The 24,295-nt window shown below is 51.4% G+C and overlaps 1 protein-coding gene across 1 annotated transcript in view; it reads left to right on the top strand.

Annotated features, from left to right (window-relative positions):
- gemin5 (gem (nuclear organelle) associated protein 5) overlaps positions 1–24,295 on the top strand; it is a 51,876-nt gene that overhangs the window by 22,543 nt on the left and 5,038 nt on the right. The window contains exons 12-26 of the mRNA XM_069898021.1: positions 1,467–1,540; positions 3,121–3,302; positions 5,264–5,403; positions 6,507–6,678; positions 7,764–7,982; positions 8,906–9,028; positions 10,038–10,163; positions 11,686–11,781; positions 13,470–13,607; positions 14,385–14,532; positions 16,243–16,362; positions 18,715–18,925; positions 21,495–21,758; positions 22,280–22,442; positions 22,842–23,838. Of these exons, the coding sequence (XP_069754122.1) occupies positions 1,467–1,540; positions 3,121–3,302; positions 5,264–5,403; positions 6,507–6,678; positions 7,764–7,982; positions 8,906–9,028; positions 10,038–10,163; positions 11,686–11,781; positions 13,470–13,607; positions 14,385–14,532; positions 16,243–16,362; positions 18,715–18,925; positions 21,495–21,758; positions 22,280–22,442; positions 22,842–23,838 (3,173 nt within the window). The remainder of the gene's footprint in view (positions 1–1,466; positions 1,541–3,120; positions 3,303–5,263; positions 5,404–6,506; positions 6,679–7,763; positions 7,983–8,905; positions 9,029–10,037; positions 10,164–11,685; positions 11,782–13,469; positions 13,608–14,384; positions 14,533–16,242; positions 16,363–18,714; positions 18,926–21,494; positions 21,759–22,279; positions 22,443–22,841; positions 23,839–24,295) is intronic.

The raw sequence follows: 24,295 nt of genomic DNA, 5'->3' as shown, positions 1-24,295 counted from the left end.
TGATGTTGCTGAGGCATTATGCTCAATTACAAGAAAGGACATCATTCATTTGGAAAGGAATCGCGAGACTGGGACCTGAGGGTTTGAGTGAGAAGGAATGATTGGATAGGCTGGGATGTTTTCTGTAGGCTGAGTGATGACCTTGTAGCGGTTGATAAACACGTGTGGAGCGTACAAGAATTGAATCCAGGGAAGAAGAGACTAAAACTAGGGACAGAGGTTCCTCTAAAACTAGGGTCAGAGGTTCAAGGTGAGCAGGGAACAATGTAAAGGAGCCCCTCACACAGAGGGGTTTGGGTCGGCGGCATGAGCTGGTGGAGGAAGGGGTAGCTGGTTTATTGCAACACGTAAAAGACATCAGGACGGGAAAGGTTGAGTGGGATGTTGGTGAAACTCTGGGAAATGTGGGCTGCTCAATATGCTCAGGTCGGCAGGAGGATTTTCACATCCGTTCCGATTGAATTACCCAGCCAACTGTGTTGTTTACAATTAAATTTTTTAAAATATTCTATTTTCATTTTTTAAAATTTTGCATTTTTAAAATTTCAGATTTTTAAATATTATATTTAAAAACTCTAATTTTAAAAATGTTCAAAATTTTATTTTTTAATTTAAAATTTTTGGAATTGTAATTTAAAAAAAATTTTTTACCTTTTAATTTTTTAAAATTGTAAAATAAAATATTTAAAATGTAACCAGCACGGTTAACCGGGTAGTCAATTAGAATGGATGAGGAATTTGGCCCTCGGTTTCCTTTTAACTCATTCCCCTCTCACCTTGAACCTGTTCCCTCTCTCCCATCCTGGGGAAAACCATTACCCTAATCTATATTGTTCATGATTGTATAAACCTCCATCAGGTCTCCTTTGCTCCTGGGAGAAATGTCCAAGCCTATCCGGCCTCACTGCGCTGAGGCATGGGTGTGGAAGTTGGACGTGATCTTGATGAACCCTCAGCCTTCCCCTCTCCTTGTGATTCATTTTAAATTTAGACATACAGCACGGTAACAGGCTATTTCAACCCACGAGCCCATGCCACCCAATTGACCTACACCGTCAGTACGTTTCAAACTGTGGGAGGAAACCGAAGCCCCTGGGGAAAACCCACTCAGACTTGGGGAGAACATACAAACTTCTTACAGACAGCGCCAGATTCGAACCTCAGTCCCAATCGCTGGCGCAGTAAAAGTGTTGTGGTGACCGCTATACCGACTGTGCCACCCCATGATCTCATCTCTGTGGGTGCTAACAGAACAGGTGTGTCAAGGTGGTTCATTCTTGCAAAACGCGCGCTGCTGAGGGGAGTGATGGGGGGGGGGGGGGTGGAATTTGCCCCATCAGCTTTATCCCAGATGGTACTGGACTTGCTGAGCTTTGCACTCAGCCAGGCCACTGGGGACAGCTGATGCGGATGAGAAGTGAATTTGCTGAAACTAATTCTTCCCCCTGTCCCCCACCCTCCACTAGCACCGAGTTCCAGGTCGCAGTGAGATGAGTTGGAAACCCGATGGAAAAGTCCTGGCAATTGGCAATGATGATGGGTGAGAACATCCCTGAATCATCGTTTATGAGAGTCCATCTGTGCCAGTGTTTTTTCCTTGAACTGACTACAACTGATAAAACATCCCTTTGCTGATCCATGGAAACCTACTCTCCAACAGTCTAATCCCTCCCTCCCTCACACCCTACACTGACCGCCTATTTCTCTTCCACGCGCCTGTCACTGTTTTTGAATGTCTCCATTGTCCCAACCTTCATCACCCCCCTCTTCAATGCACTCCAATCACCCATTACTTTGCATAAAGAAAAATGTACCCCTGACATTCCCCTAAGCTGTTCTCCACTCACTTTAAACAGATGTCCTCTGTCTGGTCAACATTCCAGCACAGTTGTGGAGGAAATCCGATCCCACAAGACATAAAAGCAGAATTAGGCCATTGTGCCCTTCTATTCCATCATGGCTGATTTACTATCCTATTCAACCCCATTCTGCCTTTTCTCTGTAACCAGAATGTTACAGCAAAAAAAAGGCCCTTTGGCCCTTCTAGTTTGTGCTTGATTCCCTTCTTGACCAAGAACATACTACTTCTGCCTTAAATATACCCAATGACCTGGCCTCTGCAGCTGTTCATGGCAATAAATTCCACAGATTCACCATCTTCTGGGCAAAGAAATTCCTCCTCATCTGTTCTAAAGGATGTTTTTCTGTTCTGGGACTCGCAGACTCCCCCCACCACAGGAAACATGCCCTCCATGTTCACTCTATTCAGGCTTTTCAGGTTTCAAATGAGATTCCCCCATCCTTCTAAATTCCAGTGAGTACAGTACCAGAACCATCAATCTCTACTCCTGTGTTAACTCTCATCCTTCTCGTGAACCTCCTCTGCACCCTCTCCAATGCCTACATATTCTTCCTTGGATGTCCCGGGAATGGATGCTCCAAACCCAGGGGATGTACAATTTAAGCCAAAGGCAGAGGAGGTGAGGAAGACGTAGTTTAATTTATTTAATTTAGACATACAACAGGGTAACAGGCCATTTCGGCCCACAAGTCTGTGCTGCCCAATTTACACCTCATTAACCTACACCCTGGTACCCACGCAGACACCGAGAAAACGCACAAATTCCTTTCAGACAGCATGGGATTCAAACCATGGTCCCAATCGCTTGTGCCGTAAAGGCGATGCCCTAACTGTTACATAAACCATGCCGCCCCATTGCATCTACTGCCATTGGTGCTCTGTGGTTAGTGAGGGATTACTTAAAGTGGTGGGTGCATGGGAAAGAAAAGTCGAGAACCACTGGTTTAAGCAGAGGGTGCTCGGGATGGACGTAGAGCCAGTCGAGGTGCTCAGAAAGGAATTGGACAGATGAAGGAAGGTGGGGATGAGCTAGGGAATGGCATCGGTGTGACTGCTTTGCTGGGCACCAATTAACAAAGGGAAGCTGGAGATGGCGAGAGACGGACAGTCAGTGTTTTACCGTTTCAGCAGGCATTCAGTAGATGGGAGGAGTGGCCTCTGTTAATTCTCTGACGTCGCCTGTTTTCTCTTTATTGGGGACCGTTGCAAATTTCCGGTTTTGTTGTCACGTCTGGTCTCTTTGTTTTCCCTGTCTTCAGGTCGATTGAAATCTTCCAGGCTCCCCGGCTGAAACTGCTGTGCACCATACTGACACACCACAAGTTGATCAATGCCATCCGCTGGCATCACCCCCATGGCTCCGACCTCGACCTCAGCTACATGATGGCTTCCGGCTCCAACAACGCCGTCATCTACGTTCACAACCTCAAGACTGCGCTGGGTAACTCCTCGCCAGACCCCAAGAAACTGTTTCCCCTCACTGCCACCCCCCCCCCAGCTCAAATCCTCACCCCTCCAACCTCTTCCACTTTTAAAAAAAATTTAAGTAACAGTAGCTCTCTGATAGGACTTGGAGGAGAAGGGGGTGGGAAGCTGGAGGAAGGGAGACAGAGATGGGCAAGAGAGAGACCAGGGTAGGAGGGTTGACAGAACTGGAGGCCAATATTGATGCCATATCACCCAATGCTCTTCACCCCCTATCTCGCCCACCTTTCCATCCAGGCGTCTACTTGATTTTCACCATTCTCGACGAAGGACTCAGGCCCGAAATGTTCATTTCCCTTTACCTCCTGCCAAGTTTTTCTGGCTCGTTTGTGCCTTGCACTGGACCCCAGCCTCTACTGTGTTTCTGGTTTACCTCCAGAACAGACGAGGAAGGGTATTTTCAAGGATGCTGCGTGACCTGCTGGGTTTCTCCAGCACGTTTGCGTCCTGGCCCATAATCCGGTCTGCCTTTCTGTTCCAGAAGACCTTTCAGTGAAAGTCTTTCCCACGGCCCAGGGAATTGTTGCCTGACCCCATTCTGGTTTGAGAGCTACATGATTCCACATCAGCCGTGCACCCAATGGCTGGCTCTTGCAGTGGCGTACAGCGTGGAAACAGGCCATTCAGCCCACAGTTCTCATACCTTGAAGAAGGGCTTAGACCCAAAATGTCGATGAAATATGATTACCTCCTATGGATGCTTTGAGGCCGGCTGAGTTGCTCCAGCGTCTCTGTGTCTTGTTACAATCACAGCGTCTGCACGTTACCCATCCCACCCCTGGGTGGCTCGCATTCCTCCACCTGATCCTCTTTGTTCCCTCTTGCCTCTCTGTCTCTGTTGGTCTGGCATCTGCCAGTTGACCGCCTCTGGCCACTCTCCTCCAACCCCTCCCTGGTTTGCCGCTCCCCTGCCCAACCTCTTACAACCTGGCTCTCTCCCACCACGTCGTCAGCTTTGACGAGGAGTTCCAACCAGAAACGCCAACTGTTCTGTTCCCTCGTCCCGCTGAGTTCCTCCAGCCGATTGTATTATTGCTCGGGATTCCATCATCTGTGGTCTTCTATATCTTCCTATGAGCAGGTCTACCTGGGTGGCACACAAATGAACTTTTCACTGTCGTTTGGTACATAGAACAGTACAGCCCACGTGTCTGCCAAACATGATGCCCAAATTTAACTAAAACTCTCCTGTCTGAACTCTATAGATCCCCCTCCATCCCCTTCACATTCCTGTATCTGTCTAGAACAGTGCAATCGTATCTGCTTCCACCATTACCTAGCAGCCCATTCCAGGCACCCACCACTCTCTGTGTAAGGCAAATCCCCCTTAAATTTCCTCCCCCTCACCTTAAACACGTGTACTCAGGTGTGTGACATTTCCACTCTGAGGAAAAGATTCTGACTGTCCAGCTTATCAACGCCTCATGATTTAATCAACCTCCATCAGGTCTCCCCTCAGCCTTCGAAGCTCCAGAGAAAACAACCCAATTTGTCCGACCTCCTTAACTCACCCTCAAAACCAGCCATTCTCAACAGGGGCCCTATGTTCCCAGCACTGCCACCTCCGGGGACCATAGCACATTTAAGTAAAAGCCTTGTTTTATTTTCCCCTCGTGTGACATAAATATTTTGATTTAGTCGGTAAGAGAGAAGTACGAAATAAACTAGAACTTGACTCCTTCACAGGGAAGGGGGGCCATAAACTTGGAGCAGATACCTAAGGAGGGGCCAAAGCTGAAAAAAGGTTGAGAATGACTGCTCTAAACTAGGCAACGTCCTGGTAAACCAGTAAACCGTGCCCTTTCCAAGATCACCATGTCCTTCCTGTAACAGGGCGACCATTACCCCTCAAGTTTGACATGACAATAAAACAATTCAACTTCGAAGGAGAAACTATTTGCTTCCTCTGTGTTGCAGAGAATCCATCCGTGGCGCCGATGACGATGATCGAGCCATTCCGGACGCTGGCTGGTCACACGGCAAAAGTCACCAGCCTGTCCTGGAGCCCCCACCGTGATGCCACGCTGGTGTCTGCCTGCTACGATGGCACTGCCCAGGTGAGAGACAGGATCCCTCGGGGAGCAGCCTGTCCAGAAAGTTGGCCCTTGTGTTTCACGAGAAGCCAATGGGAATGCGCTTGCCCTTTGACTTCCTGCTGCTGATTTCCTGGATGCAGAAGCCGAGATCGTTCTCCCTGGGATGGAACTTCAACCAGGCCTTGAGGGTGAACATAGAGCACAGGTCCTTCAGCCCACAATGAAGTGCTGACCTACTCCACAACAACCTAACCCCTCCTTCTGAGCCCATTTCCCTCTATTTTTCTGATACCATGTGCCTGTCTAAGAGTCTTTTAACTGTCCCTATTGTTCCAGGGACAATCTCCCTCCCTTCTCATCTCTGCCCATACCTAATCCCCTGAATATTAAGGTTGTAACCGCCAGCTCCAGAGCTAACAGAGCATGAGGACTGAAAACATATTTATAAAAGTTGTACATGACTTAAAAGTGCCGAACTTAAATGCATGTGGTTCTAAGTACCAGGTTTGGCAACTTCAATAATATTTAAAATACATCCCACCTCCCCAGGTTATTCGGCAAATACCCAGCCACCTTTGACTGGACCAACAAGGTTGCTGGCTGGGACCTGCTGGTCAGCTGCTGGCTTCCTGGATCAGCTACAGAGAGGATTCTTTAAATTGGTTGAAGATCACACTGTTCATTCTGTACAGCACAGAAACAGCCCCTTCGGCCCAACACACCCATACTAACCAGATAGTGAACTCAGCTGGCCCAATTTGCCTGGAATGTGCCCATAGCAACCTTCCCATTCCTCCAGCCACACAAAACCATCAATATTTTTCTTCCGTTCCTGATTCCGAGTTCCATTCTTTTATTATTAAAACCCTTTTTTATTTTGTTTCATTACTAATTTAAAAAATTCTGGCTGGAAATCTGCAGATAACATAGACCTGATCACTGAACCTCTCACTTGGGTTCAGAGATCAAGGCTCATCAGTAGACTTTGAGAGAGGCACGTGTTTGTGGGCTGTGGGAGGGGATTGAGTGGATGGGGTGTGTCGGCAGCAGGTGCGAGGGTCCGCGGGGAAATTGTCCGTGGGAGCACCGTGTTGTGGAGGTGTTGACAGTCCGTCGTACTGCAGGTGTGGGACGTGCTGAAGGAAGAGCCTGTGTGCAACTATCGGGGCCACACTGGGAGACTGCTGGCGGTCCAGTGGTCTCCAGTGGATGCCGAGTGCATCTGGACGGGTGGAGATGACTTCACAGTGCGGCAGTGGAACATTTCGGAGCAGCAACACACCAAGCCACCTCCAGGTACTGAGAATCCACCCACTTTCAGCTTGTGCATTTTGTACGGATATTGTTCTCTCTCCAAGCTTAACCCCAAAGCCCACAGGAGAGCGGCAGTGTCTGCGATCTTGACTCTACAGTGACGAGCATCCAAGATTCAATATTTGTTTAATGTTATGTAATAGTACCGAACTTAATATTACACAAAATTGCCTCCTGTCTGCCCTAAACCAGACAGAGAGTTACCTGGTGCTTCTTACGGAAAGAATAAGAAGCAAAAGAGCAAGTCCCTTCAGAGACACTGAGTGTCCATGGATGGATTTGCCTCCAGCCTCTGCAGCCACCCGAGCTCCAGATCCCAACCTCCAACACGATCAGGAAGCCTTCAGCACCCGAGGCCCCTCGGGACTGAAGCCAGGTCAGAGTTGATAAGGAGATCCGTCTGTTGCACGTGCAGTGGGACCCCCCACCCCCCCCGCCATATGCTAATGACCAGGTCCAAAGGAACGACAAAAGTCAATACAGTTTGGTGCCAGCAGCATCGCAGGAGTTGCCGTGCTGGGTACGGCAGTCATCCACCTTCGGGACTCCGAATCCGTATTTTTCCTCGGGGTTTACTCCCTAAGCCTTCCTTGTGAGTGGGTACACCCACAAGGCAGCGGAGGTTTGAAATCGGAGTTATCATCTGTGGTTAATGAGCCCCATCTCCCGGAAGCAACTGGTTTCAAGGCTCCAGTGGCCCGCCTTTGCCCCTTCTCCTGTCAGTGAGAACAGCTCTGCCGGGCATAAGAACTATGCCATACATGAAGACCAAGAATTGGATTTGGTTGTCATAGGCTGTTTGAGATGCACACCATGAAGAGAACTTGCGTAGGAGTGGGAGCCTGATCCCATTACCACTCCTTCGGCTATGACAACCTTTAGAGACATTGTACAATGTGTATGACAATATTATTATCCACCTTCCTCAATTATCAGATCCCAACAGGTCTCTGGAGCTGGGAGGCCCTGTGGGACTACACACTGCACCCTTTTCCTGCCCACGTAGACTGGTCTTCAAAGTTTAATTATTTTTCTCTTCCCCACCACCTCCTGAACCCTCCAATCAGGGAAGAAGTTCTCCGAGCTGGAGAGGAAGAAGGTGAACGGCTTGAAGCCCAAGTCTAAGAAAGGCAAGAGAAGATCGGAGAGGTGGATTGTGGGTGAGGAAGGGGAGGAGACACTGGACCCGTCGTTGCTGAGAGTTCCGACTCCCGGTATCCTTGAAGAGGAGCAGGAAGGCTCAGGGCAGGTGGAATCCGTGCCTGGTGGAATGTCCCAAACTCCAGGTACGCTTGACTGCCCCTCTCTGCCTCCCACTCTGCTCTTGCCCCTGTCCCCTGGAGGGGTTGAGGATCAGCCGCAGCAGGTGAGTTGTTGCTCCCTCGTAGCGCGCCCCCTCCCTGGAGCTCCAGAGACTCGGTCTGATCCTGACTGTCCCATGACCACATGGGTCTCCCTCCTGTGGCCCCAGTGGGTGAAGTGGCTGCTGTAAATAGGCCCTCCCTTCATCCCATTCAGTGTGTAACAGGGAACTGATGGTAGAACAGGCTCTTGGGTTGGAAATGTGGCCAATCCTGGTGTCAGTCCTTCCTCTCTGGAGCGGCCCTGGAGTGCGTCATGTTGGCAGACAAGTAGACACCTCGGCGGCAAAGTTCTGCATAGCACATTGAAGAGGGTTCAGAGGAGATTCACAACGGTGATTCCAGGAATGAAAGGGTTATAGAAGGAGCTTTTGACAGGCTCTTGGCCTGTTTTTGTTGGAATTTTGGAGAATGAGGGGGGGGGAACTCAATGAAACATTTTGAATGTTGAAAGACATGGACAGAATAGATGTAGAAAGGTTGTTTCCCACGGATGGAGAGTCTAGGACAAGAGGGCACAACTTCAGGATTGAAGGGTGTCCACTTCGAACAGAGACACGGAGGAATTTCTTCAGCCAGAGGGTTGTAAATCTGTGGAATTTGTGGTGATGGAGGCTGGGTCATTGGGCGTATTTAAGGCAGGGATTGACAGGTTCTTGATGAGCCAGGGCCTCAGGTTATGGGGAGAAGGCCGGGCATTGGGGCTGAGGGGGAAATGGGTCAGCTCATGATTAAACGTAGGGGCAGAATCGATGGGCTGAATGGCCTATTTCTGCCTTCTGCTCGACCTGCCTTCTTTCTCGCTGTTGAACTGTCGAGTTGACACATCTTCCTTTTACCCCTGACAGCATCGCTGGGAGCTCAGGAGAACGCAGAATCTTCGCTTCCTAGCGCAGCGCCGCCTCCAATGGGCCAGGCTCCGCAGGGCAGGAAGGATCGACCGAAGGAGGAGAGGAAGAGAGAGAGGCCAGGTGAAGCCCTTCCTGGGAAACAGCAGAATGGCAAGAGACTTGGGCACACAGCGAGGAGCTGGAGAGAGCCCGTGGACTGGGACTGTTTCCAGTGACTGGTGTAGGAAGGGGTGATTCCAAATTCATCAAGGTGGAGGAAAAAGAAGGGGGGAAGAGAAGCTGGTGAGGATCTGATAATGATGAGGTATTGGACAGGAGGTGGAGAAGGGTTCCTGTGAGAGGGGGGGGCCTTAGAATGGGAACAGGTAGAGAAGAGGTGATGTTGGGTTTAAGTCTACCCAGGAGCTTGCAGCGCACAAGTTTGCTGGAGAAACTGTCATGCAGAGCAGGCTCCCGAATAAAAATGTTGGGGGGGGGGGTGGGGGGGAAGGGACAGGAGAGGAGGGAGAAGGGGTCAGGGAAGGAGCGCAAGCTAACAAGTGGATGCAGGTGGGAGCAGAGAAGAGAAAACCAGCAGAAGAGAGATAGGTTGGTTCTCACCCTGGCAGGGCCTGAGGCCGAGGACAGGCGCGTGTGTGGGAATGGGGTGGGGAGGTGAAATGGGAGTTACGGCCAAGACCCACAGGCCACGCAAGTGTTGGGTGAAGCAGCGGGTTTGGGGTGTCGTGGGGTGGGGGAGTGGTTGAGGGGATGGGGAGGCTGCAAGATTGATAGGGGAAAGGGGTGGTGGGGAGGGTCGGATGAGCGATTGGGGAGGGTGGGGGGGAAGGTAGGATGGAATTTGTGTGTGTGTGTGTGTGTGTGTGTGTGTGTGTGTGTGTGTGTGTGTGTGTGTGTGTGTGTGTGTGTGTGTGTAATGCACAACTGAACCTGTGCAGTGACCCCCCCATCGCCTCTCCACCCCCCCGGTCACCGCCTCTCAACCCCCGCCCCTGTTCACCACCCCAGCATTCTAGTCCCAATGCCACGCAGTCTCCAGCTGCCCCACGAAGGACCTCGGTCCCCCATATGGAGGACTCGCTTCCTATGTAACAGGAACACAGCGGTGACCCTCGGGCTGGTTTTGCAGACACGGCGGTGGCGAAGAAGAAGAAGGGCAGGTCGATGTTTCCGCTGAGTACGTCCAACGATCACCGGTCGAAGGAGGATCTCCACGCAGATTGCGTGAACCTCGCTCATCTCCTCCACGACAAAGGTGAGTTGGGGTCCGCCGCGTTCCCAGACAAACCCAGCGTGGAAACAGGCCCAACTTGCTCACACCAACCAAAATATCCCACCCACACGTATCCCCTGCCTGCGTTTGACCAATTCTATCTGTGTAGGCACAAGGAGGCTGATCAGCCCATCAATCCAAGGCTTTGCTCGGTTTAAATTTATTATTTGTGAGGCGAGTTATTCTACAAGTAGTCTAACCGGTCAGCTCTAACATTAATCCAGCCGTATATCATGGAAGAATGAGCACTGTTGCAGAGTGTGAAATTGCATTGATTAGCAAGATCAATTGGCACCAAGCAAGGGCAGCAGGAGAGCACTGCGTTGGGGTTCATTCAGGAGCCTGATGGCTGCAAGGAAGAAACTGTCTTTAACCCTGTTGGTGCACGAGGAGGGAGAAGAGAGTGTGGCCGGGGGTGTGACGGGACCTTCAGTGAGTCGACTGCCTTTCCTGGGCAGTGGGTGATGTAAACAGGGTCCGTGCAGATTTGTGTGATGTTCTGAGCTGCATTCATCACCTTCTGCAGCTTCTCTCGCTCCCGACCTTGAGCAGAGCAGCTCCCGTTCCACACTGTGATGCACCTGGCAAGTCTGTCCTCGATACGATTAATTTTATTCTCATGTAATAAAACAGAAAATGTGATATAACACAAAATTTCCTTCATTCCGTCGTGAGGCAGACAAGGATTCAGTCTACCGTAAGGCACAGACAATAGATTCAGTCTGTATTAAGGCAGGTGGAGTTTCAGTCTGTCATAAGGCAGACACGAAAGATTCAGTCCACCGTAAGGCAGGCAGAGATTCGCCATCAGCAGTAATTGCCTGGCGCCCCCTTACAGTCAGAGAAAGAGGAGCAAAAGAGAGTTCCCCTCCCAGGTCACTGAGTGTCCGTGGTTTCACTTCGAGTGCTCCCACAGCCACACAACCTTCGGTCCAAAACTGACATGATCAGGAAGCCTCCAGCACCCTCTGGGATCCCGGTTCTGATACCCCTCTGGCCAGTGTTCAGCAGTCCTCAGCCTGGTGTGCGTTCTCTGGGGATTCTTCACCTTGAATCACCTGCAGCCTGCAGTCTGTATGTTCTGCAGCCTCAGAGCCCCTCAAATATCTTTTGAATGTAATTTTTCCCCATTTTCCACTGGCAGCTTGTTCCAGATGTGAAAGAGTGGTCCCTCAGATCTCTCCCCTCTCACTTTGCATGTGCTCTCTAGTTTTGGATTCCCCTACTCTGGGCAAAAGACTGTGTCTGTTCATCATAGCCATGCCGTCATGATTTTATGAACCTCCATAAGGAGGATCTTCAACCTCCTGTACTCCATCTCTCCTTTGGGTTGATTCAGTGTTGATCTCTCGATTTCCGGTTGGTAAGAGAACCAGAAGGCATGAGGTTGGTGGGTGGGGGGGGGGGGAGGGAGAGTGGGCATGGTTTTGGGCCTGTTTGTCTCTGTGTTTATCGTGGTTGCCTGCACCAGCTGTACCCTGGACTCCCGATGTTGTTTACGCAGGGATTGATGACCAGGGCCAGGCTGGTTTGGGCGACCAGATCCAGCTTGGCCTCTTCATGGATCGACCAGCGCTGTACCGCATGTTTAAAGAGGAAGGTAAGGACTTGGGTGGTGGAGAGGGGGTGGGCTGCTGCGCTGGATGCCGGTGAGGTCCCCGGGTGGAGGATTTGGGATGCGAGGGAAGCGGTAGTGGTTCGGGTGGGATTCTCACTGGAATGGGGCTGCTGACGTGGAGTGTGCCGTCCGCAGGGTGCCCGCACTACTGGATCAGAAGCCTGGGGCATGGTTGGAGGGATCTCTCCGAATTCCACCACCAGTGGGAACCTTCTGCCCACCTCATTAATTTTCACAATCTTATTCCATGGTGGGAGAGTCTCGGAAGAGAGGGCACAATTTCAAGATGAGGAGGAATTTCTTCAGGCAGAGGGTGGTAAAACTGTGGAATTTGTTGCCATACAAGGCTGTGGAGGACATCGTTGGGTATCTTTAAGACAGACATTGATAGGTTCTTGATTAGCCAGTTTATGGGGAGAAGGCCAGGCAGTGAGACTGAGTGGGGTAAAAGATCAGCTCATGATTGAATGATGGGGCAGACTCGATGGGCTGAATGGCCTATTTCTGCTCCTATGTCTTCTGCTGTAAGTGGAGCCAAGTCCACGGCTACACAGAGGGGAGCTCTGAAACTGGAATCCGCAGCCTAGCGATGGGCTGAATGGCCTCTGTGTTTTGGTGATGATTATAGTTCTTTGAGCCGGTGGATCGAAGGGAGCAGGTGGATGTTTGGGTTTCCACAGGGCATTTGATAAGATGCCACATGAAGCCTGCAGAAGATCAGGGATGAATGGAGTTAGGGGTAATTACTGGCATGGATGGGGGACTGTGCAGAAAAGGTTACAAGAAGGTTGCCTGGTTTGCAGCATCTGGATTACAGGGAGAAATTTATTCATTGGAATGTAGACGACTGAGAGGGGACTTGATAGAGCTATTTAAAATTATGAAAGGAATAAATAGACTAGACATAAACAGACTCTTTCCCCAGGGGGCAGGGGAGGTTGGAACAAGAGGCCATGAGTTAAGGGTAAGGGGGCAAAACTTTAGGAGAAATACTAGAGGTGACTTTTTCATTCAGCAAGTGGTGGCAGAATGGAATGATCTTCCGAATGAGATAGTTGTGGCAGGGTCTCTTTTCTGTCATTTAAGAGAAGGTTGGATGTGTACATGGAGGTGAGGGTGTTGGAGGGTTATTGGCGGAGAGCGGGAGGTTTGAGCTAGTGGAGTTCTAGTGAACGGTGCGGACTCGAAAGGCCGACATGGCCTTTTTCCGCTCTGTAGATGATTATATGGTTCACCAGCAGAAGGCAGAGATTTGGGATAAATACACAAGAGGTCCTGGAGAAACTCGGCAGGTCGCGCAGCATCCGTGGGAAGTGAAGGGTAACCAATGGTCTGGGCCTGGGCCCTTCGCCATGCACACTTCTGCTTTTACACTTCTGTCTCCTCACATGAGGAAGGATGTTCTAGCTTTGGGGGTGGAGCAGAGGAGGGTCACCAGGTTGATTCCAGTCGAGGGGGTTAACCTATGAGGTTTAATTTATTTCCTCGGCGTTTCTTTTGCCGGTGTTTGGGTTTCCGGATCACGGGGAATTCTATTGTAAATAAGCAGTTCCACTGGGCGGCTAGCCTTGGGAAGAGAAGGCAAGGTAAGGTTGAAGGCTTGCAGTAATGGTTAACACAGTTGCCTTGCTGCCGTGTGGCAACGCCCAGCCCATGCTTTGTGTTGACAGGTCAGAACCATGTCGAGGCTGGCCACCCCGAGATGTGGTACCAGCTGCTGCTGTGGAAGGGCGATGTGAAGGGAGCCTTGGAGATGGCCATCGAGCGGGGAGAGCTGAATGACACTTTGGTCGCCATGGCGCCCATGGGTAGGTCCCTTCCCTCTGACTGGAAGTAATTCCATTGCGATATTCTCTCCCTCCCAACACTCGCCCGTTTTTACAACCACGTTATCTTCAACGAGTTGGGTTTGGCCCCAGACCACACTGTCTTCCTCATTCTACTGCCAAAAGGGGTCACTCCACATGGGCTGGGGCAGACACTTCCCTATTTTGTCCTGGATGTTCAACCGCACTGTTGGTCGTGACCCAATCTCTGCTGTTTGCGGTGTGTGAAGGGACAGGGAAGGGGAGCTTCACTCTGTATCTAACCTGAGCTGTCCCTGCCCTGGGTGGGGGGGTGTGATGGGGCAGTGAAGAGGGAACTTCACTCTTGCTGTTCTTGCCCTGGGAGTGTATGATAGGACAGGGACAGTGTAGAGGGACAGACATTCACTCTGTATCTAACCTTGGCTTTCCCTGCCCTGGGGTGTCTGATGGGACAGTGTAGAGGGATATATCTAGCCTCGTGTCTGCCCTGAGGATGTGTAATGGGACAGTGTAGAGGGAACTTCACTTTGTATCTAACCTGTGCTGTCCCTGCCCTGTGGGCGTGTGATGGGACAGTGTCGAGGGAGCTTCACTCTTGCTGTCCCTGCCCTGGGAGTGTGTGATGGGACAGCTTGGAAGGACAGACATTCACTCTGTATCTAACCCGTGCTGCCCCTGCCCTGGGAGGGTGTGGTGTTGAAACGGTGTGGTTGAAATTGGGCAGGGAGAGATCTCCAGCGTGCATGAAGGTTCTCACAGATGCTGTCTGCCTTACAGCTGGGTATACGGTGTGGGTGAGGACGATTGAAGCGTTTGTCAAACAGCTGTGCTACCAGGAGCAGTACACCAAGGCCGCCACGCTCCTGTTGGCCATTCACCGGGTCCACCAGGCTGTGCAGCTGTTGCAGAGCTACCAGATGTTCCGGTAGGAGGGTGACCTTCCCCTTGTTATCTCTTTTAGTTTAATTGAATGTACAGAATTTTGCATCTGTATTATGCCAAGAATAAAGTCATTACCATTATCACTTTTCCCACAGCTCGTTCCAGATACAGATCATTTGAGTGAAAAAGATGCCCCTCAGTGCTCTCTTAAATCTGCCCTTCTCACCTTAAGCCGTCTAGTTTTAGAATCATCTACCTTGGGAAAAGGAGCATGGGCCATCGCTTTGCCTGCAACCCTCATGGTTCCCTACACCTCTAGAAGATTACCCATCAGCCTCCTTCGCTCCGGGGAATAAAGACCCAGCCTATCCCTGTAGCGCTGTCCCTCCGATCCCGGCCACATTCCACTGAATCTCCTTGGCAATTTGTTGCTGTCCTTCCTCTCGCTGGGCTTTGTGAGGTTGTGCTCCAGCATAGCCCAATCGCCGCTCTGTGAAGTTTGAGCATAACGTCTCTTGTTCTTCATTGGGAAAAGTCAAGATTTTTATTTTAATTTGGAGACGCAGCACAGTAGCAGGCCCTTCCGGCCCAGCAGCACAGTAGCAGGCCCTTCCGGCCCAGCAGCACAGTAGCAGGCCCTTCCGGCCCAGCAGCACAGTAGCAGGCCCTTCCGGCCCAGCAGCACAGTAGCAGGCCCTTCCGGCCCAGCAGCACAGTAGCAGGCCCTTCCGGCCCAGCAGCACAGTAGCAGGCCCTTCCGGCCCAGCAGCACAGTAGCAGGCCCTTCCGGCCCAGCAGCACAGTAGCAGGCCCTTCCGGCCCAGCAGCACAGTAGCAGGCCCTTCTGGCCCAGCAGCACAGTAGCAGGCCCTTCCGGCCCAGCAGCACAGTAGCAGGCCCTTCCGGCCCAGCAGCACAGTAGCAGGCCCTTCCGGCCCAGCAGCACAGTAGCAGGCCCTTCCGGCCCAGCAGCACAGTAGCAGGCCCTTCCGGCCCAGCAGCACAGTAGCAGGCCCTTCCGGCCCAGCAGCACAGTAGCAGGCCCTTCCGGCCCAGCAGCACAGTAGCAGGCCCTTCCGGCCCAGCAGCACAGTAGCAGGCCCTTCCGGCCCAGCAGCACAGTAGCAGGCCCTTCCGGCCCAGCAGCACAGTAGCAGGCCCTTCCGGCCCAGCAGCACAGTAGCAGGCCCTTCCGGCCCAGCAGCACAGTAGCAGGCCCTTCCGGCCCAGCAGCACAGTAGCAGGCCCTTCCGGCCCAGCAGCACAGTAGCAGGCCCTTCCGGCCCAGCAGCACAGTAGCAGGCCCTTCCGGCCCAGCAGCACAATAACAGGCCCTTCCGCCCCAGCAGCCTGCCCAAGTGCACAGTAAAACACGAACGTCTGTAGACACTGTGGTTGAAGTAAAAACACAACGCTGGAGAAACTTAGCAGATCAAACATCAGTGATGAAGGGCTCAAGCCTAAAACGTTGTTATGTATCTTTATCTTACCCATATAAAGGAGACTGACCTGCTGAGTTTCTCCAGTGGTGTGTTTTACTGCCACCCAAGTACATCCACGTGACCAATTAACCGATGGCCCCCTTACGTTTTGAAGGGTGGGAGGGGTCGCTGGCGCTGTAATCACATCGCGTGAACCATGCAGCCACTCGATCCTCACGGTTCTCTGCACCCTTCAATGTTCCATCGGCCCAAACTTTTGTGATGCACTCGTTTGGTCACTTTGACCTGAGACCTTGTTCGTGTTCCGACAGAGAAGCTGTTGCCCTGGCTAAAGCCTTTCTCCAGCCTGATGACCCTGTTCTGAAAGACCTCCTGACCAGCTGGGCCAGCCAAATGGAGAAGGATGGACACTACTCCATTGCAGCCAAATGGTGAGGCAAGGTCCCATGTGTGTCAGTCACGGCCCCCTACCCAACACATCTTCCCCCAACACTAACCTTCAGAACCTTCAACCACGGCACCAGATGAAACAACTTCCTCAATTCCGTTGGTGGGATCTTGCTGTGCAGAGGTTTGAAGCGACAGTGGTGATTGGAGGGACTGGCGTTGTGACTGGCTGGCCCATGAAGATGATGGGAGGATGTTGTTCTGGCTGGAAGCCCCTGACCAGAGGCGTGCCCCAGGCAATGGCATTGACTCCCTGGTTGTTGGTATTGTATATAAATGGCCGGTAAATAAAAACTGGGCAGGTTCATAAGTTTGCAGATGGCATGAAGAGGCAGACAGTGTTGTGGACTATGTGGCAGGCAGATTGTTATCTGAATGGTGAGAAGTTAGGAAAAAAGGGGAGGTGCACCGAGACCTGGGGTCACTGTGGATCAGTCAGTGAAGGCTGGATTGTAGTCCAGCAGGTGGTGAAGAGAGTAAACTGCCTTTATTGCAGCAGATTTTGAATACAGAAGCAGAGAGGTCTGATTGCAGTTGTACAGGGGCTTGGAGAGGCCACACCTTGAGTATTTGTCTCCCGCGATCATGGATTCGAGGGGGTGCAGTGAAGGCTCACCAGGCTGATCCCTGAGACAGCAGCACTGATGGACAGAGTGAATGGGCTTGGATTATACTCATTAGAATTTAGAATGAGAGGGGATCTCACAGAGACATACAGTTCTGACAGGACTGGACAGGTTAGATGCAGGAAGAATGTTCTCGATATTGGGGAAGTCCACAACAGGGGGATGGGGAGGGGGTCACGGTCTCAGGAGATGGGGGGAAGCCATTTCGGACTGAGATGAGGAGAAACATTTTTTCACTTAGAGAGCTGTGAACTTCTGGAATGCCCGCCCACTGAAAGTTGTTGAGTCCAGGTTCGTTAGACACGCTCAGAAGGAAGAAGGGAAGGCATGGATATGGTGGCGGTGCTGCATTGAAGGGCTGAATGGACCTCTCCATCAATGGTTCTAATCCATCAAAGTATGTAACAGGATGTAGATCCGTTTCAGATACGGACAGAGAAAAGGTGCGGGTGAAATGAAGTGGAACCCATCTTGTTAATGGCAGGGTTCTGGAAGCACTGGCATGCTGAGGGATCAGGGTCCATACCTCTGTTTAAGGCAACAGGATGCTCATGGTGCGCTTCGCTTCACTGGGCAGGGCATCGAGTACAAAGGCAAGGAAGTCATGTGGCAGCGATATGAAACCTTGGTGAGGCTGCCCTTGGAGTGCTGTGCACAGTTCTGGTCACCCCAGTACAGGAAGGGGACATGAACGCTCTGGAAATAGCGCTTGTGCATGGATCGCAAAGGGCTGGTTGGCAGGTGCGACAGGCTATCGAGAAGGCAAATGGAATGTTGGCCTTCATTGCTGGAGGGATTTAATTCAAGATCAGGGAGGTTCTGCTGCCACTAGACAAGGAACTGGTGAGCCCGCATCTGGAGCGCTGCGGGCAGACCTGGTCTCCGTACTTGAGGAAAATAGACTGCCTTTGGAGGTGGAGCAGAGGAGGTCCACCAGGTTGGTTCTAGAGATGAGGGGGTTGACCTACGAGGGGAGATTGAATTGTTTGGGCCTGTACTCACTGAAGTTCAGAAAAATGAGATGTACAAATTAATGAAAGAAATGGGTAAGATAGAGATTGCTCCCTCTGGTAGGTGAGACTAGGAACTAGGGGGCACAACCTCAAGATTTAATTTAGTTTCGACAAACAACGTGGTTACAGCCCCTTCCGGCCCACAAGCCCTTGCTACCCAATTGATCGACAACCCCTGAACGTTTTTGAAGGAAGAGGTTTAGGACGGAGGTGAGGAGGAACTGCTTCTCCCAATAAACCCGTTGTCACCCTGTGGTGAATCTGTGGAATTCTTTGCCCAAGGAAGGAGCAGAGTGGAGCTGAGTCTGTGGACAGATTGGTCTTAGTCTCGCTGAATGGGGGAGCCTGCTCGACGGGTAGGAGGGACGACTCCTACACTTGTTTCTAATGTTAAAAGAAGACAGTATCCTCCAGACTACCGTGGATACGCATGTAATAGTCAATCCCATGTAATAGTCAATCCCATGTAATAGTCAATCCCATGTAATAGTCAATCCCATGTAATAGTCAATCCCATGTAATAGTCAATCCCATGTAATAGTCAATCCCATGTAATAGTCAATCCCATGTAATAGTCAATCCCATGTAAAAGTCAATCCCATGTAAAAGTTGACCCAAAAAATTGGTCCCCAAAACTCATCTATTACACGAGTATACAAGGTAACCAACTCACTCACCGGACCCCTCTCCTTTCCAGCCACCTGGCTACAGGATCGCCCTACGATGCAGCCAAGGTGTTGGCCAAGAAGGGAGATGCAGCCTCGCTGAGGACGGCCGCTAAGGTGGCCTTGGTGTCCAGGGAGGGAGAGCTAGCCGCTCAGCTCGCCTCCAGGTGCGCCCTGGACCTGCTGTCGCAGCGAGACTGGCTGGGGGCTCAGCAGGTCTTGCGAGGTGACGACAGCTTGCTGGTAAGTGTGGGTTGGACTGGGGTGGAAAGGGAGCTCCACCATTCCTCCGGTAGGTCATTCCACACACACCCACCATCCTCTGTGTGGAAGATCATCTCAGGTCACTTTTTAAATTTTTCCTCTCTCACCTTCAACCTATGGCCTCTCATTTTACATTCCCCTAATTTTTAAATTAGACACACAGCACGGTAACAGACCCATTCAGCTCACGAGCCCGTGACGTCCATTTATACCCAATTGATCTACATCCCCTGTATGTTTTTGTTTTTGAAGGGTGGGAGGAAACCCACGCAGGAAGAGCATACAAACTCCTTAGACAGTGGGGTACTCGAATCCAGTTCCTGGTGCTGCAACAGCTAAACCATGAAAGGACTGACTGTCGTGATCTTGTAAACCTCCATAAGTTCCCCCCTTCCTGTTTTTAGACTTCAGGGAGAAAGGTCCTTGCCTGGCCCTATAATTCAAGCCTTATAGACCCACTGACATTCTCATCGGCTCTTCTGCACCTTTTCCATCTTGGTTACATCTTTCCTAATACTTTGGGTGACCAATACACGAATGTCTTATACAGTTGCTGACGTTGGAGATGGTTCAGAGGAGATTCACAAGGATGACTCTGCCAAAGGGTTATCATTTGAGGAGCGTTTGACGGGCTCTTGGCCGGTACTCACTGGAATTTAGGGGGATATGTGAAATATGTTGAAAGGCATGGACAGAATAGATGTAGAAAGGTTGATTTCCTCTGATGGGAGAGTACAACAAGAGGGGCACAACTTCAGGATTGAAGGGTGTCCACTTAGAACAGAGATGGGGAGGAATTTCTTCTGCCAGACAGTGTGGCCGGGTCATTGGGTGTTTTTAAGGCAGGGGTTGATGGGTTCTTGATTAGCCAGGGCATCAAAGGTTATGGGGAGAAGGTCAGGCAGTGGGGAAATGGAGCAGCTCTTGATTAAATGACGGGGCAGACTCATTGGGCTGAATGTCCTATTTCTGCTCCCGTGTCTTTTGGTCTTGGGGTAAAGGGAGATCCCTGTTCCGGTATTTGTTGCCCTGAAGACAGGTATGCTGTGTGCAGTTTTCACCCTTCTGTATACGTGGATCTCCACTTTCATGAAATTGTGCACCTGTGTCACCATGTCTGTACCCCCTATTGGGGTCACTCCACTCTGGGGTTGGAGGGAATTGAATTGCTTGTTGTCGCCCATTTTAATGGCATTCGGTCCAATGTTTTGCAGCTACTATCCAACACAGAGATGCAGCCAGACAGGAGACCCTCAGTTGTACTTCTGTAAAAGGTTGTCAAGACAGGGGCCGGTAGCCTTGCCCTCCTCAGCCTCCTGAGGAGGTGTAGGCTTCCCACATATTTTAAAATGTGAAGATTGAAAATTGAGGGTTATGGTTTGAGCTGCTCAGCTCAAGGCAGAAGCTGCTGAAGGTGGTGAACGCAGCTCAGAACATCACGCAAACCTCTCTCCTCTCCACCGACTCCATCAACATCTCCCGCTGCCTGGGAAAGGCACCCGACCCACTGAAGGGCCCATCGCTCCCTGGACACACTCTCTTCTCCTGTGGAAGTTGGCCCGCACTGTAATAACACAGCAGAACCACGGAGCATACAACCAACTTCATTTCCATACGTTAGCGGGAGTAAGGGGGCAAAGATCAGTGTCACTCTTTCCCTGCACGGATAAAAAAAATACAAAATTGCGGTACATCTTTTATAATGTGTAATTTCACAAGTTATTTGCACAGGTTTCTTGCAACTCATTAGCGTCTGTCCTTGTCGTTTCTCTAGACATGCTACTTTAGAAAGGTTCATTTTGCTCAACTTTGCCCATTCTACATTTGTCTAGTTGAGAGCCATGTCTTGTTTTTGGTTTCAGAAATCTCAAGTAACCTTGAACTTTGCCCAACTCTTGTTTAATTGTGAATCTTTATCTGCAATGCTCGCAAATCTTTATGTCTACAAATAGAGCAGAGGCCCTCTGCCCTTTCCCTTAATGTTTGATGTTCTTCTACCTTCTTTCACATTCCCTCCTCCCATCAGGGAGAAAGCTCAGGAGTGTGAGACTGCGCACCAATAGACTCAAAGACAGTTTTTTCCCCGCAGCCATCAGACTCCTGAGTGAACCCCACATAACACTGCCCTTGCTTGGTGCTCATTGATCTTCCCTTGCTCTGTAATCCCACATCCTGCAATGTGTGCTGGTATGAATGTTAGAGATAGCCTGCACGACTGCTTGCAGACGAACCCTTCTCACTGCACAGGGTACAATGTGAGAGATAAGCAGAAGAGCAGTTGAGGCTGGTGTGGACTGGACATGATCGCATTGGGTAGCAGAATGGGAGAGAGGGGATGGGTGGAAGGGTAGGAGAAGGGGGATGGGCAGTGGGTTTGGAGGGAAAGGTCGTGGTAGGAGGGAGGGGATGGCCGGCGGTGTTGGGGAGAGGGGCTGGGTGGGAGGAGGGGGTACCGCGGTAGGAGGGAGGGTCAGGCTGTGGTGGGGAGGAGGGAAGGGCCGATTGCCTGCAGTGTGAAGGGTTTTCAGGCTGACTGTTTGAACTGCAGGGACAGAGCCTGGTGGTGTGCACGTACGAGCTGCTGTATCAGACCCTCGCTGACAGGGACGTGGTTCTCTGGAAAAGCCTCAATGCCCCACGATACCACAGCTGGAGCATCCAGCCTAGGGGATTCCTCATTGACACTATGCTCACCGTGTGGAGCACTGAGTTTGGGGTCAGCGCGATGGACGGCATCCGACTGGGAGAGGCTCGACGCCAGCTGAAGGCCACAGAGTATCCGGCACCCTCGGCCCACACCCAGGCTAGACTGGTAACCCACCCCCACCCCCAACCGTGTCTGCCCTCGATTTTCCCCCCCCCCCCCCCACCCCTGTCTTCTGCCACCCTCGACCCCACCCCCCACATCCCCACCTTTACCCCGCTCTGCCCTCACTACCCCTTCCTGGCCCATGACCTGAGCCCTTGGCCATTCCCAGAGGTCTCGGCTGCAGATTCCCCCCACTATTCCTCTTGTGCTGCCCCTCCCCTCAGGAGCCTGTCTCATGGGGGCCATTCCCACAGAGCGCCACCTAGACTTGCCCCTCTCTCATGGATCGACAGTGCCATCCTTTCCCAGAGGTGGGGGAAGGTGAATGCTTCCTCTGAACCATCTCCCCAGTACCTGGGACCCCTCCCCAGGCTCTGCTTCCCTCCCTAGTGTGGACACAAAGCCCCTTATTTTCTCCCCCACCCCTCACCCCAGGTCACTCTGGAATTGTGTGCAATCAGTACGTGTGATAGGGGGGGTTTGCGTTCCTATTCCCCACACTAACATTGAGATCCCTCTCCCAGGTACTTCTCCAGCTGTCACATGAACTTACCCTGTCCCTCACCTGTGCACTGCTGTCAGACTACGTGGAGTCAGTCACCACCCTCCTTCGGCTTCCTGTCCGATGTATCAACGCCAGCAACTTCACCTTGATGCAGGAAATCAACAAGATCCTTCTCCTTGGTGGTAAGTGAAGCTCCCTCCACACCGTCCCGTCACTCCTGGGGTCAGACATGGAATGAAGCTCACTCCACACTATCCCAGCACTCCCAGGGTCAGACATAGAGTGAAGTTCCCTCTACACTGTCCCATCATGCACTCCCTGTTTAAGGTGAATGGAGGAAAGTTTAGGGGAGACATCGGGGAGTTAAGTATTTTTACACAGAGTGGTGGGGGTGTGGAATGCATTGCGAGGGATGATGGTGAAGGCTGGTACAAAAGGGACATTCAAAGGACTCTTAAATAGGCACATGGGTTATGGACGTAAGGGAGAGAAGGGTGTCTGCTGAACTGTTAACTGTTTTAGCCATTGGAAGGTGCTTACAAATGCAGGCCATTTGAAAAGTGATCTGTCTCTCTTTCCAGGGGCAGAGTTCATCCCTGACCTGGAGGCCAAGCTGACCCCTGATCCCTTCGGCCTAGCTGCTCTCCAAAGCCTACAGGCCTTCCTGTGTTATGGACAGCTGTACGAGCTGTGGTGGGAGCTGGGCAAAGAACGTTCCAGAACATTTCAGGCTGGTGCTGAGGAGAAACCAGAACCGCACCGGGATAGTGAGGGGGGATCCGAGGAGGGCAGGGAGCGGACAAGCCTCGGCCTCCTGGCCAATGATCCTGGCAGCCTTGTCAGCAGCACAACGTTGGAGCCTGTGAACATGGCTCAGGAGCTCCTGGTGAGGTGTAGATGCCTCCTCTCAGTGGACCATGCCAGGCTTCAGGGCCTGGAGAGGAGGACAGCTGAGATCCAGCAGGCTGTGGCCACTCTGGTCAGCATTCATCAGAGGCAGTCATCTGGCATTGAAACACAGGGACGTGGGCCTAGGGCCACAGTCAGGCCTGAGACTGAGCTGAGAGATGGGCCTCAAACTGGGGCCAGGCCAGAACCAGAAGCGGGCACTGAGACAAAGCTGGGACCTGAGACTGAGCAGAGAATTAGCCCTGAAAGTGAGACAAAGGCTGAACCCACAGACAGGCGTGAACCTGAGGCCGAGCTGAGATTTGGGCCTGAAACTGAGGCAAGGCTGAAACCAGAAGTGGACCCTGGGACTAGGCCTGAATCTGAGAATGAGCACAAACCTGAGAATGAACTGAGAGTAGGATCTGAAAATGGGGCCAGGTCTAAACGAGATGTTGACCCTAAGATGAAGCCTAATCCTGAGAGTGAGCCAAGCGTTGGCTCCATGCTTGAGATCAGGCCTGATCCTGGAGCTAGGCTGAAAGCAGATGCAAAGCCTGAGATTTGGCCTGAACCTGGGCCTACAAATGCACCTAATCTGGAGACTGAGACTGGGCCAGAATCGGTAGTTGAAAACGGGTCAGAAGACACTTCTTCATCAAGCCATTTCAAGCCTGAGATTCCCTTGAGGTAATGGGTTACTTGGGGGAGAACTGGGTGGATTCCCAACACACGGGCCCTCTGCTGGGAGGGGAAGCCAAGTATTGGCCAATGACTTCGAGCTCAGGTGAGCTCTCTTTGCATTGAGGTGTGAATGGGTCTGAATTGGGCAATTTCTTCTTTGAGGGTTAGGATTCTTTTGGGTCAGAAGCTGAACTCGGGGTTAGATCCCTGAGAGCATTGGAGACTGGTCATTGACTGAGGTTGGGGATATTGGGGCATTCAGGACTTCCTGTGTGCTTGTAAACCTGGCACAGTTGGGTAATGTTTATTGTCATACACATTGTACAATGTCCATATGCATCAGAATTCTTATCTTTTGAAGCAAGATTCAAGATTGCTTTAGCGTCTTGAAATAGAACGAACATGTAATATTACACAAAATTGCCTTCTGCCTGCGTAAGGCAGACAAAGAGCCGCCATTAGA

This window comes from Narcine bancroftii, chromosome 9 (genome assembly GCF_036971445.1).
Source record: "Narcine bancroftii isolate sNarBan1 chromosome 9, sNarBan1.hap1, whole genome shotgun sequence".
Lineage (NCBI taxonomy): Eukaryota > Metazoa > Chordata > Chondrichthyes > Torpediniformes > Narcinidae > Narcine > Narcine bancroftii.
The sequence above is the reverse complement of the archived record's forward strand: the minus strand, read 5'-3'. Positions and strand labels throughout refer to the sequence as shown.